Source organism: Capricornis sumatraensis, chromosome 10 (assembly GCF_032405125.1).
Source record: "Capricornis sumatraensis isolate serow.1 chromosome 10, serow.2, whole genome shotgun sequence".
Taxonomy (NCBI): Eukaryota; Metazoa; Chordata; class Mammalia; order Artiodactyla; family Bovidae; genus Capricornis; species Capricornis sumatraensis.
The window spans coordinates 77,000,176-77,012,710 of NC_091078.1; the positions used below are offsets into that span (position 1 = coordinate 77,000,176).

The window sequence follows — 12,535 nt, forward strand, 5'->3', positions numbered from 1 at the left end:
CACAGTAAGAAGGGCTAGGAAACACATATTTTTTAATTAGGGTCCAAATCCCAAAGAACACCAAAAAAATAGTATGTCAAAAATAAATGTTCTTGTGATTTGTATTGTCCAATGTCCAAACAAAGACAAAAAATTATGTTTCTTACTTCTCCTTCACAAACACAAGTGAAAGAAAAAAAAAGTAATTCTGTTGCTTTGGCCGCAGACTCCTTTTTTTTTGTTGTTATTCTGCTTGCTTCTGGCTTAGCTACTGCTTTTCTTTCCCAGGATGAAATAATATAGGAAAAGCTGATTAAGGAAGGTTTCATTCACAGGAAGGTTCACCAAGATGGCTCAGTTACCAATCCTTAAAAGCTGAATTACAGTGACACCCTAAAATGACCATTTTACACTTTAAAGTACGTCTCCTATCTGAAAACTGTGAGTTAACTCTTTGCTTATCTTGAGCTCTGAATTAAAGGAAAGTCATATTAAAGGAAAGTCAGGTTATTTCCTGCAATTTCAAAGATCACTCTTTGGTCAGTAGAAAAAAAATATATTAAAAAGTAGTATTCTAGATACAAAAGTGAACAGACTTCTTTCCCTCATCTATTTATTCAACAGATATTAATTGATCATCTATTATTTGTCATATGCTGGGTTCATTGTTGGGAAAGTCATCAGTGCATATAATCAAAACACAGGGTGTTAGAATTTCTAATAGGAGAAGTATAGAGTTTTGAGAAGCGTGTACCAGCAGAAGTAGACTAGGATAGATTTGAGAGATGATTGGCCGTCATATCTTTTATTTGACAGAGGAGGAAGCCTAAGATCTAGAAAGGCCGAACTTCATAAGCACAGAGCTCTTCAGTGGGAAAAAAAAAAAAAATATATATATATATATATATATATCACGGAACTAGAATTAACGTCTCCAAGTTCAAATCTCAAATTCCCTATAGAGCAATATACTTCTCTCCAGAACATAATTTCCCCCCAAACAATAATGCCAAACCATGAATGTCAAAGCAGTTGACTAAAAGGTAAAAATGTGCTTTGAGACCTAAGAGTCAACATTCTTCCTAACTGTATGACATTCCAGATGGTGGACAGGGAGGGCTCAGAGGTCAGACCCAATTGGATCCTAATCTTAAATCGACCACATCTAACCAGCCAGTGACCTTCACCAAAGCACCTAATCTGAAAATCATCTTGATTTTTAAAAAATCTTCTCCGTCAGGATCTGTCATGAAAGAGTTGAACTGAGTAGAAACTCAATACACATACATTTTTGTCTCCTCTTTTCACTCAAGTAAATTGAATAAAACTGATGAAAGACCAGGTCACCAAAAACCGCATCTCAGTTTATTTCTTATCAGACATTTCAGCACAAAATCCAGCCTCCAATTTCCACTCTGTGAATGTTTTAGGAGTTAGAAAGCAGAGACTAAACAACTGAATTTAGAGAATTTCATCAGCATACATCCTGTAAAAAAGAGATGGGAAGGAAACAGAATCAGATAAATATTTAAAGTTATTTAAATCTCCTACATAATGTTTCGAGCCTCTTTCCGTTATGGAAACCCAAGTAGCATAGGTAAAGGGAACTTATAGGTTCTCATATCTAGGATCTCCAAAAGAAGATGAGTTTCAGGAGTAAGTGAAACTTACTCAAATGACACTCAAATTCCAGGCACTCAAATGACAAGTCAATGCCCTGCTTTGATGGTAATTTGGCTCCCTGTTTTAGATTTATTCTCAGCTATTAATACAAGGCAAGAAAGACAAATTTATCGGTTATCTTCAACCTCACAAAAGAGGAGAGATCTCTCACTTTCAGGCAACAAACTGACTGGTACTACCTGATTCTTAGAGCCATCCCACAAAACACCACCATGGCTGGGTTTTACAGGATGTGGGTTACCATGTCTCTGCACGGAAGAGGGATGGACAAGACCATTCCACTCAAACTATGTGGAACAGGTCTTCTTTTTGAAAGTGGGGTTCTCTTCCCTGAAAAAAAGGTAAACGGATCCTGGAAAGACAAAAAAATTGGATAGTCATGCAAATAATTATCTTTAATTTCCTTTCTTTTAGGATTATCCAGTTCAATTCAAAGTCCTCTGGAAGACCCTGGTAGGTTCATCTGATTTCTTTGTAATAGCTTCCTATACTAGATAATGGGCACTTTGGGTGTAATGTGTTAAGGGAAGGACTCCATCTTTGTCAGTGTCCACTGTACAGTGGCCAAAGCACTGGCATACTCATCATCACACATCTGCATTATTCAAAGTATACCACAATCATTTTTCTTCCTTGAAGGTGCTTATAAGCCTATCTCTACATACATGTTACATAACAAAAGTTGAAAAATCACGTTCTCGTTTATACATGACACTGATTCAGCATCTTCCTATTTGAGACCCTGTGTTTAGCTTTAAGGGATGAAAAAAAGCTCAGTCTCTGTCCTTGAAGGATTGAGCAACTTCTCTAAGAAATCACTTTAAGCTAGAATTAGCCAAGAGGACCCCATGTACAACTAACATTTGAGCTGGGTTTGGGGGGTAAGTAGAAGTTTCACTGTTAGGCATGTCCAAAGAGGCCAAGACAGAAAATGTGAAATGTGATTTCTCATTTAGTTAAAAGATGACACAGATAAATGGGGAATAAATAGTAAGGGAGCTTTTAAACATTCAGCAATGAAAGTCTGCCTAATATGTCATGGTGCTCCTGTAGGAGGCTATACTGGGCCACAGTCCTCTAGGAAGAGGTTGGGCTAAAGGAACAAGGCATATTAACGAGGGAGGAAAAAGCCAGCATCACGTTAACAAATGCAGTATGGCCCATTTACTTTAAGTAAGCATCAGACATGTATATGTTCATCAATTTAGATGAAAAATCTAGAAAAGAGTTATCCCCAACTGAATATAGGAACTACCTCCATAAAGAGTAGTAAGAAAGAAGAGAGGAGCAGGGGTGAAGTGAGAATTTTGCTTTTCTTTTACACTTCCATATTGCGTGAGCTCTTTTTTTCCACAATAAAATTGTAACTATGTGTTACTTGCTTAAAGTATAAATACTGTTTATATAAAAGGGAGTTTTGATTAAAATAAGGGTCAAAAAAAAAAAAAAACACTGGCAGGATAAGAAGTGTGGAGTTGTAAGAATTACAGTTCTTGTTATTTTTGGTTGTCATTAGGGCAGGTAGCTAAAAACCTGAGCTATACATTAGGAAGAATAACATTTGGTAGATGGGAATATCATTAAGCCAATCAACAGATAGGCAGGTAGAACTCTTTGGAGGTCATGACATAGATAAACACATATATTTTGTATATGTATATATAAATTAAACAAATATATATACTTTATACTTGAAATATACACATATTTATATACTTGAAATATATAATTTATATACTTTGAATATATATATATTTCAAAGGACCTTACTTTCTCGGCCAGAGATTGAACTTGTGTTCCCTGCATTGGAAGCGTGAAGTCTTAACTACCAAACCACCAGTAAAATCCCACAAATATATTTTATATAGCAGACTCTTCCAAATATATATAATGAATATATTAAAATGAATAATAAGTTAGGGAGAGAGAAGACAGACTAGTTCTTTTCTGAATATAGTGATTTTAAGATATGCAAGAAATGCCTTTTGGGATGCTTGCTTGGGAAATGTCTTAAAGACAACATATCTGGATATGGAGGGCACAACAAGCCGAGTCTAATTTCAGTTTAGATGTGGCGGTAATCTACATGAAGAAGAGAGGTGGAGTAATAAATGATATCAAAGGTCATCAGGAAATAAATGAGGTCAGCAAGGGAAAGAGTGAATAGAGCCTAAGGCAAGGCTTTGAGAAAGATCATCCATTAAGAGAACAATGTACTGGCTCATTCATTCACCTTTTTTTTCAAGGATCCTGAGCCTAACACTGTAAGTTTCAAGTACAGAATACAGTGGTGGAAAAAATGGCTTAGTGACTGCCCACAGGCAGCTTCTATCCACTGCAATGCAAACATCCACTAACATTAACTGAGCACTTAATGACTTGGCAATGGCACTGAAGTATCATATCAATCTTTAGAGCAGTGTGTCTTATCTCCACTCTATGGATGAAGAAATGAGGCTTGGTGAGGTGGCCAATTTGTTCTAAGTCATGCAACTATGAAGTGGCAGGGACTTGATTTGATGACCAAGTTTGTCTGCTTCCACAACCCATACACCTGTGCACAGCTGTGAAGTGGCCAGCCAAGGGTTTGTAGAAGAAATATCAGAATGGGGGAAAACAACAACAACAACAGCATTCTCTGCTAAAAAAGACAGGGTCAGAGTCATGGACCTGACTAGCCATGTTATCAAGGAGGGAAGAAACTGATGAAAGATAATTGATTTGATTATTAGAAAGTCATCTATTCATTTATTTTTTCACTCAACCAATATGCATTAAGCAGCTTGCATGTACTACCACAAGGGCTTTGAAAGATCAGCTTTACTTGGTGGGGATAGAAGCCAATTGTGAAGGATCAAGAAATGAGTAGATAGTAAAGTCACTTGTGCTAAGGACCCCTCTGAGTAATTGGGTGATGGAAAAATTACCTTAAGAAGGCTTTTCAGGCTATAGCACACCTAAGTCAGCCTGCAGAGGCAGGACAGAGTCAGTAGAGAGAGTGAAAATACAGGGAAAGGGGATCATGGTGAAAAAAGATACATCCTGTGGACAGCGAAAGATAAGGAGATGCAAACTCCTGATACAAAAGGTCATGTTGAAGAGGAGAAGGACCCATTTTCCTCTCCTAGGGGAAAAAAAGGAAATATAAAGGAAAGGATAAATGTTGCTGCAAAATGCAATCGTAGGACACTGTACCAACAAGATTTTATTTGCACATGTTTGGACAGCGGTTCTCAACCCTGGCTACATACTAGAATCATCTTGGCAGTTGTTACAAACTGTGATGCTTTAGACTGAACTCCAGACCAATTAAATCAGAAAAAAATGTGAGGTTTCTTCAGGCTGAGGATATCCAAGGCTGTAAAGAGGACTTGGCAAGGTGTGACTAGGTGGGGAGACGGGGGAGGCATTACTTGAGCAAAATCTGAAAAGCTAGGAACCAAAAAAGAAATTAATTTGCCAAAATAAAGTAAAGAAGAACTGGTGTGGGGGGGCGGGGGGCGGTGTGAAACAGCAACCCTGCTATGTGTGTAGATCACAAAGGATCCCTAAAAATTTTCAAATTACTGCAAAGCAGATACATGTGCATCCCATTACATACAACCATAACCTGTACTAAGCACAGGTCATATCAGTACTACTCTCTTTTGTATTTCCAATTTCTATCAGAGTCCCTAGCATACAGTAGATACTCAATAAACATTAGGTAAATGAATGACTTAATAAACAAATGTGTAACTCAGATGGCAGCACAACCCTCTCTTCAAGTGCCTAGAGTCCTTGAGAAAAGCAAAATTGTCTCATACTCAATCCCAACTTACCTACTGCAAATACCTTCCATGTCTCAGATCTACATGGGGTCTAACAGATTTTTACCAAAGTTTAAAGAAAACATGGACTGCAGCACATCAGGCTTCCCTGTCCTTCACCATCTCCTAGAGCTTGTTCAAACTCATGTCCATCGAGTAAATGATGCCATCCAACCATCTCATCCTCTGTTGTCCCCTTCTCCTCCTGCCTTCAATCTTTCCCAGCATCAGGGTCTTTTCTAATGAGCTGATTCTTTGCATCAGGTGGCCAAAGTATTGCAGCTTCAGCTTGCTGAAGATCAGTCCCTCCAATGAGTGTTCAGGTCTGATTTCCTTTAGGATTGACTGGCTTGATCTCCTTGCAGTCCAAGGGCCTCTCAAGAGTTTTCTCCAACACCACAGTTCAAAAGCATCAATTCTTCAGCATTCAGCCTTCTTTATGGTCCAACTCTCATATCCATACATGACTACTGGAAAAAGCTTTGACTATACAAACAGCCCATATTGTTGTCACTTGGTCATTCTCACTGGCCATTGTTCCATGGTGAGTCCTTGCCTCCTGCCACCTTGCTGCACTTTTATTTCCTTCAGGCTTCACCAGTACCATCCAAATCATAAATTTCACCTGTTCTTATTTAGAACAGTTTAATCCTACACCATGGCTTTGGGGGGAACTCACTTTTAGTATCCAAACTTTCCTGGATTTTTTTTTTCACCAAACCAAACGGTAAATATTAACCCTATTCTTTTTAGAGCCCCAAAGTTTTATGGCCAATTATGATTTTAAATGGCCATTTCCTCCTTCTTTTCATATAAGAGAATGAATCATCTGGAGAAGACAAATGGAAAATCTCCAACCCAGTAATGAATGAGGCCCAATGAGAGAATAAACGTTTGTTATTGGAAGTCCATAAAATATGTATATAATTACTGTTGAGAAGAATCCTTACCATCCTTACCAGCTAGTCTCAAAATCAATGTCTTTGTCTGTGAATGTCATCACTGAACCCAGTCACATGAGCAGTGATGTGAATACAGCGGGCACTCAACACACCAATCATGAGGATAAAGGGTGAAGATGAGATACTCTCTGAGATTTTATACCTTATAATAATAGTGGTAATAATAGCTACTTTCTATGTCCAAAGCCGTTTAAAAGCATTAACATTTCACATGGCCACATATCCTCAGAAAGCAGATCAATATTTATTCTTCCAAGTGTGTCGAGTACACAATTGGGGCACCTCGAGGTGAAAGCATCACCCTGCCAGTGTCAGCCTCAGAACTTGGAAATCACATCCCCAGTTCATTATGTCAGAATAATGAAGTGACCCTGGCCGGTTGAATGTATTCACTAATGGCTGAGGAAGGAGAGGGGCAGCAGGAGCAGACAATAAAGCCTGGGGAACTCAGTGCTAACTAGCCAGCAAGGAGACACTATTATTTTGTATTGCATCAGTTCCAGAAGAGAAACGTACACAAACACACGTACATCAGAGCAGGCCTGTTCAGTCCTTTTCAATGAGAATTTATTTTTTTTAACTCCTAGTCCAAGTAATTTTATTACCAATGATTGGATGGGGTGAGGGATAGTAGGAAGAACTTCCTTCTGAGATCTCTCTCTCTCTCTGTGTATCTCTGTCCCCTTGCTGTGTGTTTTGCTGATTAAGCAAATCAACCTTAAATAGCAACTAACTAGAAAAGAACTCCACAAGGTTTCCTTAAGCAGCATCAAAATGACCGTGGCCCGTTCTCAGAGCCTATTAAGACGTAATCAACCAGCAAGACTAACAAGTCACTCAGCCCAGACTTTCAGAATTTGGCTCTTTTGTTCTGTCAGTTTGAAGAGTGCCCTGCGACTGATGCAATTTAGAAGGGAGCTCTTTCAGAGCTTTCACTCAGGAAGGCGCTGGGAGCTCTGGGGGTAGAGCTTAGCTCAGGAAAAGGGAAGGAATACGAGTCCGCATTGACAGCTTGGTCCCAGAGAGAGGCGGCAGGGCCGCTTGTCTGGCGGGTCCTCTGGGTGCGGATGAGGCAGGGGCTTCATCTTAAGTGAACGTGTGACTCCAATATTAAAAGAACAATTACCTTCCTGTGCACTGCTTGCTGTCTGCTACTGCTGTTTCCTTCAATAAAACCTCTTTTCACTTGCCAATGGGGGCCTGTCAGGCAATAATATTTTTCAGGCATGATACACATACTAAAATGCCCTTGTGAGTTTTTAATACATTTACAGTTGATAACAATACGGCTGTTTTTTCAGGAAAGGTAAAAAAAAAAAAAAAAAAAAAAGGATTTGTTAAAATTGCAGAGCAATAGCAAGACAGGATGGACCAGTGTGGGTATGCTTCATGCTGCTGGTCCCTCCTAAGGCTCAAGCCAGCCGCCTGCAAGCAGGGGAAAGTAGCAAAGTGTGACCAGGATGTGGCCTTTTTATTCAAATTGAAGTTCACCTTTTTAATAAAGACCTTTGTGTGTTCAGGTCCTCTTCTCCCATCTGGGAGAAGGAGGATAACACAAGTTAGGTGAGAGGTGTGCACAGCATCCTTATGTTTGAATATATATTTGGCTCATGGATTTATCATGGAGCACTGTCTTTATAACTCAAGCAGGATGAAGGGATGGGATGAATTGTTCCCAAGGAGAAACCTCTACTTAAAAGAGATTTCCACCAAAAGACTAAAATCCTTGACTCATAAATTACAGGTTGCTGTGATCACAGCTCAAGTTTGTTTCGTTAAATGAAACTGGACATTCAGTTCAATTCAGTAGCTCAGTCGTGTCCAACTCTTTGAGACACCATGAATCGCAGCACGCCAGGCATCCCTGTCCATCACCAACTCCCGGAGTTCACTCAAACTTACATCCATCGAGTCGGTGATGCCATCCAGCCATCTCATCCTCTGTCATCCCCTTTTCCTCCTGCCCCCAATCCCTCCCAGCATCAGAGTCTTTTCCAATGAGTCAACTCTTCATATGAGGTGGCCAAAGTACTGGAGTTTCAGCTTCAGCATCATCCCCTCCAAAGAAATCCCAGGGCTGATCTCCTTCAGAATGGACTGGTTGGATCTCCTTGCAGTCCTTCATTAAGGTATAATAAATAATACAAATAGATATGTACCCCAATGTTCATCGCAGCACTGTTTATAATAGCCAGGACATGGAAACAACCTAGATGTCCATCAGCAGATGAATGGATAAGAAAGCTTTGGTACATGTACACAATGGAGTATTACTCAGCCGTTAAAAAGAATTCATTTGAATCAGTTCTGATGAGATGGATGAAACTGGAGCCGATTATACAGAGTGAAGTAAGCCAGAAAGAAAAACACCAATACAGTATACTAACACATATATATGGAATTTAGAAAGATGGCAATGACGACCCTGTATGCAAGACAGGAAAAAAGACACAGCTGTGTATAACGGACTTTTGGACTCAGAGAGAGAGGGAGAGGGCGGGATGATTTTGGAGAATGGCATTCTATCATGTATACTATCATGTAAGAATTGAATCGCCAGTCTATGTCTGACGCAGGATACAGCATGCTTGGGGCTGGTGCATGGGGATCACCCACAGAGATGTTATGGGGAGGGAGATGGGAGGGGGTTTCATGTTTGGGAACACATGTAAGAATTAAAGATTTTAAAATTTAATTAAAAAAATAAAAATAAAAATAAAAATAAAAATAAAAAAATAAAAAATAAAACTATAAAAAAAAAACATCTATCAGTCAATTTCAAGATAGATTTCTATTGTTATTTTCAAACATCCATTTGGCTAGAGTTTTTTAAAAATGTGTGCGTGTATACATGGACTCATGTATGAGTCACCAATTATGTGCATAATGCTAATAAGCTTGTAGAGACTTTGAAAATCAAATAATAGTTCTAGTAGTCAAAAACAAACGTTTTGGTACTAGCCCACAAATAAATACATATTTTCATGAAGGGACATACTGGTGAAAAGAATTTCTCTTAAGGGTGAAATAGAGCTTCTACATAATCCTAAAGAATAAAGGCACCTGTACTGACTGTTGTTAAAATAATACATGGTATTGGTTGTTCAACATGTATTACAGTATCTACCAATGGGAGACCATATACAGTTAAGTGGATAGCTACCACGTGTGACAGCATGGATTCAAATCCTGGCCACAATACTGTTAATTCTATGACCTTAAGTAAAATGTCTCCAACTCTCTGAGCCTCAATTTCTTAACCATTATAGTGTGATGACTTCTGCTACTGCTGCTGCTAAGGCGTTTCAGTCGTGTCCGTCTCTGTGCGACCCATAGTCGGCAGCCCGCCAGGCTCCCCTGTCCCTGGGATTCTCCAGGCAAGAACACTGGAGTGGGTTGCCATTTCCTTCTCCAATGCATGAAAGTGAAAAGTGAAAGTGAAGTCGCTCAGTTGTGTCTGACTCTTCGAGATGACTTCTACATATAATACTACAATTATAGTATCTACTAAGTACATTTCATATAGGGGAAAATCAGAAAATAAATATATTGTATTTTGTACCAATCCTGGAACTCAATAAATAGTAAGTATTTTGATCATTATTACTCAATAATAATTACTTAAACATAGTTATTGATTAACTTACATATGAGTTGTATTCCAAATTAACATATTATTAACCAGATTGATTAACAGTACCTGCTGTAAAGTGCTCTTGCCTGGAAAATCCCATGGATGGAGGAGCCTGGTAGGCTGCAGTCCATGGGGTTGCTAAGAGTTGGACACGACTGAGCGACTTCACTTTCACTTTTCACTTTCATGCATTGGAGAAGGAAATGGCAACCCACTCCAGTATCCTTGCCTGGAGAATCCCAGGGACGGGGGAGCCTGGTGGGCTGCCGTCTATGGGGTCGCACAGAGTCGGACACGACTGAAGTGACTTAGCAGCAGCAGCATCTGTAAATACTCCCCAAGTTTCTATGGCCTAATTTAATAAATGATCTCTCTTGGTCACCCAAAGTTCCATGCAGGTAAATATCTGAGTTGCCTTCCACCACATGGTGACTCAGGGATCCAAGTTTTTTTCATCCTATGGCTCTGCCATCCCTATATGGACCCTCAGAGTTTTCTACTGCATTCTCTGTTTAAATCTGTCCAAGAAGTGAAAAAACAAACTGTGAAGAATCACAGGGCATATTTTAGGGGACAAACTAGAAGTGAGGCACTTCTTCTGCCCACATCCCTTTTGTACAGAACCATGTACCTAATACAAGGAGGCCAGAAAACGTGTGTCCAGAAAGAAGTAGATTTAGCTCAGCAGACATCCAGTCAGTCTCTGTCAGCAACATAAATCTGTATAAGCTAAAATCAGTATTATTGAGAGTATTTTCTTTAGCCATATTTGAAGCACTAGGGATACCAATTTATGCAATAAGGAGCTTTCAGAATATACAATGTCCCTATTAAATGCACCGGTGATGTTGACCGCTAAATTCTTTTATACACTCACCCAATTTCCTTGGCTGTCTCTGATTTTTTTTTTTTTCTATCTGCTTCTACCCTCCTTACTAATCTTTGCTGGTTCTCCTTTAAACATGTGTACCAGAATGCTTGTAATTGAACTTTTTCTTCATAGACAGTTTTACACTTTTTTCTTTTTTAACAAAAGACAATGGGCATTCTTCCTATGCTTCCTCAGATTCAGCTCTTGAGATCGTCTCTGGGAAGACCTCCTCCATGATGGAGACAGAGCTGGGTACCACTCACCAGTATCCCTATAACCTAGGTCAGATCATTTGTTGCATGGAATTACCAGGGTCTCCTGAGTGGAGTCTGCTCTTTGACTGGAAGCAATTTGAAAACTGACTTACATCTTTTATCTGAGTTTCTCCTCACCAAGTATAGTATTGTAGCTGTCACAGAGCAGACACTCAACCCCATTTAAATGAAGGAATTAAAGAACTTCAAGGTATAATTCAGCCTATACATCTCAGTCAATAAAGAAAACCAAAATACAAATAAAACTTCGATCCTATCAAAAGAAGTCATGTAAAAAAATTAATGAGAGGAATAGACATTTACCTCTATAAAAGTATACAAAGCATTTTTTTTCCAATTTTCAACATTTAACACCATATTTTTTAAAAAGTAAGCAATTTGAGTATTGCACCTGGTTCCAGTAAATTGACTTTGGAAATATTTTTCTTTCCTATGTATATTCATATACTGTAACTTGAAGGCAGAGAAAAGACAACGCCAAACAAGCCTACCAGAGATCCTACTCCCAAAACTTTTGCACTATCTTAAAAAAAAAAACAAAAAAAAACACCATCTCTGAATCTCTAGAAGTGAAACTTTTTTTTTTGGCAGCCTAATGTCAGTTATAAAACAGGCAATATCTTCTGAGATATTAAAAAAAATGCCAAAGATGAGTGACTTTTTGAATTAAATTCTAATTAGAAGATTTTTATCAAGATTTTTTCATTCATTTACTGTGAAAATAATATAACATTTTCTTCAGTATATTTGCATTATTTTCCATTTGAGATAAGCATTTATCTCTAAAAAAGTAACAAAACTCTTTATAACAAAACTACTAAAACTTAAGGGTAGTAAAGACTACTGTTAGTACCTTATTCACTTCCAAATATATAAATACAAAATATTTCACATGAAATCCAAATAATTGCAGTGGCCTATTCAAACAGATATCATTATAGTTTCTCCTTTGCATTGCTATATTATGAATATTAATTATATGTACTATGAATATCATTATCAGCCTATTTAGTCTCCTATATCATAGGCAGGGCACCATAACAATTAAAAGCTCATCTTCTTTTTTGGACCCAGACTTCCTGAGTATAAATCCCATCTTCGCCATTCACTCTTTGCAATTACAGTTCATGACTTATATTACCTATCTGTGCCTCAGCCTCCTCATATGTAAAATGTAGATAGCAATAGAGCTTAGCCTACAGAGCTGTGGTGAGGACAAAGCTTACTTTCCTTCCAGTTCATCCTCCATACTGTCATTTCTAAGACAAATACATGATCTTGTTTTATTTCTGCTTAAAATATTTATTTTAGGTGCTTAAACA

The 12,535-nt window shown here is 38.4% G+C and overlaps 1 protein-coding gene across 2 annotated transcripts in view; it reads left to right on the top strand.

Annotated features, from left to right (window-relative positions):
* Nucleotides 1-12,535, top strand: part of MDFIC2 (MyoD family inhibitor domain containing 2) — a 113,888-nt gene that overhangs the window by 67,350 nt on the left and 34,003 nt on the right. The window contains exon 2 of one of the 2 annotated variants that reach the window (XM_068981636.1): nucleotides 2,077-2,115. The exons of the other annotated variant lie outside the window; for it this stretch is intronic. Within the exon in view, the coding sequence (XP_068837737.1) occupies nucleotides 2,077-2,115 (39 nt within the window). The remainder of the gene's footprint in view (nucleotides 1-2,076; nucleotides 2,116-12,535) is intronic. 2 annotated transcript variants of the gene reach the window in all.